Source organism: Dermochelys coriacea, chromosome 1 (genome assembly GCF_009764565.3).
Source record: "Dermochelys coriacea isolate rDerCor1 chromosome 1, rDerCor1.pri.v4, whole genome shotgun sequence".
Taxonomy (NCBI): Eukaryota; Metazoa; Chordata; order Testudines; family Dermochelyidae; genus Dermochelys; species Dermochelys coriacea.
Window position 1 is genome coordinate 185,657,405 of NC_050068.2, and position 3,895 is coordinate 185,661,299.

Sequence of the window (3,895 nt, forward strand, 5' to 3'; positions counted from 1 at the left end):
GTCTGATCTGATGCCCCAATCCCACAAGTTATTTTGCAGAGTCATGCCTCTTTGCACACATGTAGCTCCCCTGCAAGTGCACAGGTCTCCAGATGGAGTAATTTGTAGGACTGTGGCCTTAGATTGTAAACTCTTTGAGACGGAGACTGTATCTCACTCCCTGCTATCCACTGTGCAAGCACCCTGGGGCTCTGATCTCAGTCAAGGGCTCCAGGGGTAATAAGAATTAGTAGTAAACTCAAATCTGTCTGATTGTTGACCCAGGCCCCACAAAGTGGTTGAAGAGTCACCAAACCCTTGAGTTCCACGGAGGTCAGCAAACCTGGATTAAGATGCCCTGCTACTTGTTTTAGACAGGGGCTCCTTTTCTACTGTGCTAAAGCAAAGTTCATGTCATTGACGTGCCCCCTTCCTTCCTCTGGGCCTGGCCACTGCCGTGAAATATTTTCTGCCCATTTTTTTCAATGCACCCTTCACCTCTTTATTCCTGAAACTATAGATAACCGGGTTTAACATGGGGGTCACAATGCAATATAATGACGAAACCATGGTGTCTATGTCCAGAGAGTAGCCTGAGCTGGGCCGATTATAATTGAAGTTGGAGGTGCCGTAGAAGATGACGACCACAATCAGATGGGAGGTGCAGGTGGAGAAAGCTTTGAATCGGCCCTTGGCTGAACGAATCTTCAGGATGGTGCTGATGATGTGGCCATAGGAGACCACGGTGAACAGACAAGGGCTCAGTCCAATCAAGGCACTAGCCAAATGAAGCACAGCTTCATTGACAGAGGTCTCTGAGCAAGAGAGCTTCAGCAGCAACGGGACATCACAAAAGAAGTGGCTGAGTTGATCGGACTTGCATATAACTACGGCTGATGTGAGGAGAGTGTGCACTAGGGAATTCACCAAGCCACACAGCCACGAAAACCCCGCCAGTTGCACACAAAGCCTCTTGCTCATAATGCTTGGGTATCTCAAGGGCTTGCAGATAGCCACACATCGGTCATAAGCCATGACAGCCAACAGGATACACTCTGTGCCAGCGCAGGTAATGAGGAAAAACAGTTGGGCCATGCACCCGGCATATGAAATGGTTTTCCTGTACCGGAAGAAGTTGATCAGAATGACTGGCACTGTGGCAGATGTGTAGCAGATATCTAAGAAGGACAGATTACTAAGAAAAAAATACATGGGTGTGTGAAGGGTTGGATCAGCCCTGGTCAGGGTTAAGATCAGCATGTTCCCCAGGAGGGTTACAGTGTAGATGACTAAGAACACCAAGAAGAATAAAATCTGAAGGTTGGGGTGGTTTGAAAAGCCCAGGAAAATGAATTCCATTATGTGTGTTTGATTTCCCATTTACACAGTAGCTTTTTAAAAAATCTGTCAAGGAAAAGGATGTGGGAAAATAGTCAGTGTGCAAACAATGAGAATAGTCAACGAATACCACTTTGCCTTTCTAAAGAACCTTCCAGATAGGAGGCCAGAGCATCTGCTGGTGCAAACTAGCATTTGCTCTGTTAAAATCAATGAAGCTACATAAATTTACATCAGCTGAGGATCTGGCCCCATTGAGCTATTGTTATTTTATTAATACGTTAACTAGAGTGTATAGAATGTATAAGAGACGTGATCCCAGTGCCCTAGAGCTTACAGTCTAAGCATGGGCAAAATATAACAAATTAAGACAGACAATAGGAGAGCGAGGGGAAGAGAAGTGTGGTTGCCATGGTTAGTAATACTTGCTTCTTATTTCCCAGGCAAAAGAGAAAACTACAAGAAGAAGGAGTTATAGTTGACAGCCCATATCAGTAAATTTCGGGTAAGGTATATTAGAGAGATGTGTACTTATCCCAAAAGCAGCCATTATAAACCCACAAAATTCAGAATTAAGATTAAACTTAAATCCAGACATGCATAGGTCTAGAGATGCAGTTAGGGCACCCAAACAACTTTAACTCTGCCCTGTAGTGACATCATGCAATAACCATGTGATCAATGTCTTTTAGTGTTTGAAGTCCAATGCTAAATGAACATTTTAAAAAAATACATCTAGGTTTTATCCTCCCCTGCCATGATGATCCTACAGGGCAGAGTTAAGGGTATTAAGGTGCCCTAACTGTGTTTCCAGACTTGTACATGGTTGGGTTTCTTTAAGTTAAACCTTAACTCAAATTTTTTTAAATTTCCTTTTTTACTCTATAAATAGGCTACTTCTATCTACCACAATGTGTTCCCACTGTTTGTTATTGTTTCAGTCTTCACTTATATAGTTAAGAAATTGTTCCTTTATTTCATTTTTGTGTGTATGTCCTTTAAGGGGTATTTTTCATATAATGTGACTTCTGCTAAGTCATATCTACATTTTATTGGTCCCAACCTGTCCTAATAAGATCCCTTTGGACATTTCCATGAGAGAGAATTTCAGTTAAAGTTAAACCATGCAAATTAGCTCTATTCTGTAGGATATCCCTACCTATCTTTCTTTCCTTCTTCCTTTTCTGAGAGTTTGTATACACATAAACAACATTCAGGATCTGACATTTCAGTTTGATTGCAAAGTTACTGTAAATAAGAACTGAAGCTTTATGAGTTTTAGTCAGCAGTAAGTGATACATTATCCAATTCACAACAATAGCAATCAAGTGAGTAAGATTTTTTAGAGGAATTACTATGGAAATATTACATTAGGCAGCAGTTAGTGTACTATTTTCACCCTCCAATGCTTTCACATATCAGCCTGACTATAGAAAAAAAGTGGTTTTCAAGTACAGTGAGAAGGGCAATTAAAATAGCTAGCAGAGATTTACACTTCCATAAAGGGTTTTTTTGTTCCACCAAATGCATCCGATGAAGTGAGCTGTAGCTCATGAAAGCTTATGCTCTAATAAATTTGTTAGTCTCTAAGGTGCCACAAGTACTTCTTTTCTTTTTGCATAAAGGGAGAATCATCTAATCAGAGACGGAGTTGGGGATACTTTAGCATTATGGGCTTAATTCTACTTCCATTGAAGTCAATGGCAAAAAAACCCTGCATTGACTTGAACAGGTGCAGGATGAGTAAGGGAAGGATAGCTTCTCTTGTGAGGAAGAGAATGAGAGGTGGAGGATAGGGGAAAGCAGGCAATAGAAGTACAAGCCTTGCACAAGCCTACTGCTTCAACATTGCAATCCTGCTGCACTTTACAGTTTTAAAGTGGGAGAGCAGGGAATAAATGGGAAATACCTGCTCCTTCGGCTTATAAAAGGAGATCTGGCATGTTTTGTTCTGTGTTATATTACAATACCTGGAAGCAAAAATAGGCCAGGTCTACATTATAAACTTACATGAAAAATCCCCATCCCTGAGTGACGCAGTTATACCAACCTAACCTAGGTACAGACAGCCCTACGTTAACGGCAGGGCTTCTTCCATTGACATAGCTACTGCTTTTCGGGGAGATGGATTAACTCCGCTGTCCTGTCGGTGCAGTAGCGTTTTCACTGAAGCACCACAGCTGAAGTGTTTTAAGTGTCGACCTGCCCTGAGTTAACCTGTAGCTATAGAAGTCTCTTCTGTCAGTGCATGAAGGCCTAACATACATAACTGTCCTCTGAAAGAAGGATATATTCCAAGGTACTCTTGTTAGGTTAAAGAAACTTGAGAAAAATTTGCTTGCAATTAGGGCTGGTGCAAAGAGCCAGACTGACATCCTTGGAAACAGAACTCCTCAATTCAGTCTCCGATCTGGTATAGCAGGAATCACATTAGCATCCCATTAGCAGTGTGCCTGACCACAGATCTCAAAAGACTTTGTTTTAACTGTTTCGTGTGGGTTTTGCCAGATCTAGGGTTGAGAGATCAGGAAGCATTGCAAGCCTGGACTATTTGTCAAGTGCATAACCCATGCTGGGT

The 3,895-nt window shown here is 41.9% G+C and overlaps 1 protein-coding gene across 1 annotated transcript; it reads right to left on the minus strand.

Moving 5' to 3' along the window:
* Positions 1 to 393: 393 nt before the first annotated feature.
* On the minus strand, positions 394 to 1,359 carry LOC119853154 (olfactory receptor 2G3-like). Its single transcript, XM_038395841.1, has one exon. It carries the CDS (start codon positions 1,357 to 1,359, stop codon positions 394 to 396), a length of 966 nt encoding a protein of 321 aa, XP_038251769.1.
* Positions 1,360 to 3,895: the final 2,536 nt, after the last annotated feature.

Bases quoted from the DNA above. Each gene is read 5' to 3' on its own strand.
- LOC119853154 (XM_038395841.1), bottom strand. From the start codon at position 1,359: ATGGGAAATCAAACACACATAATGGAATTCATTTTCCTGGGCTTTTCA.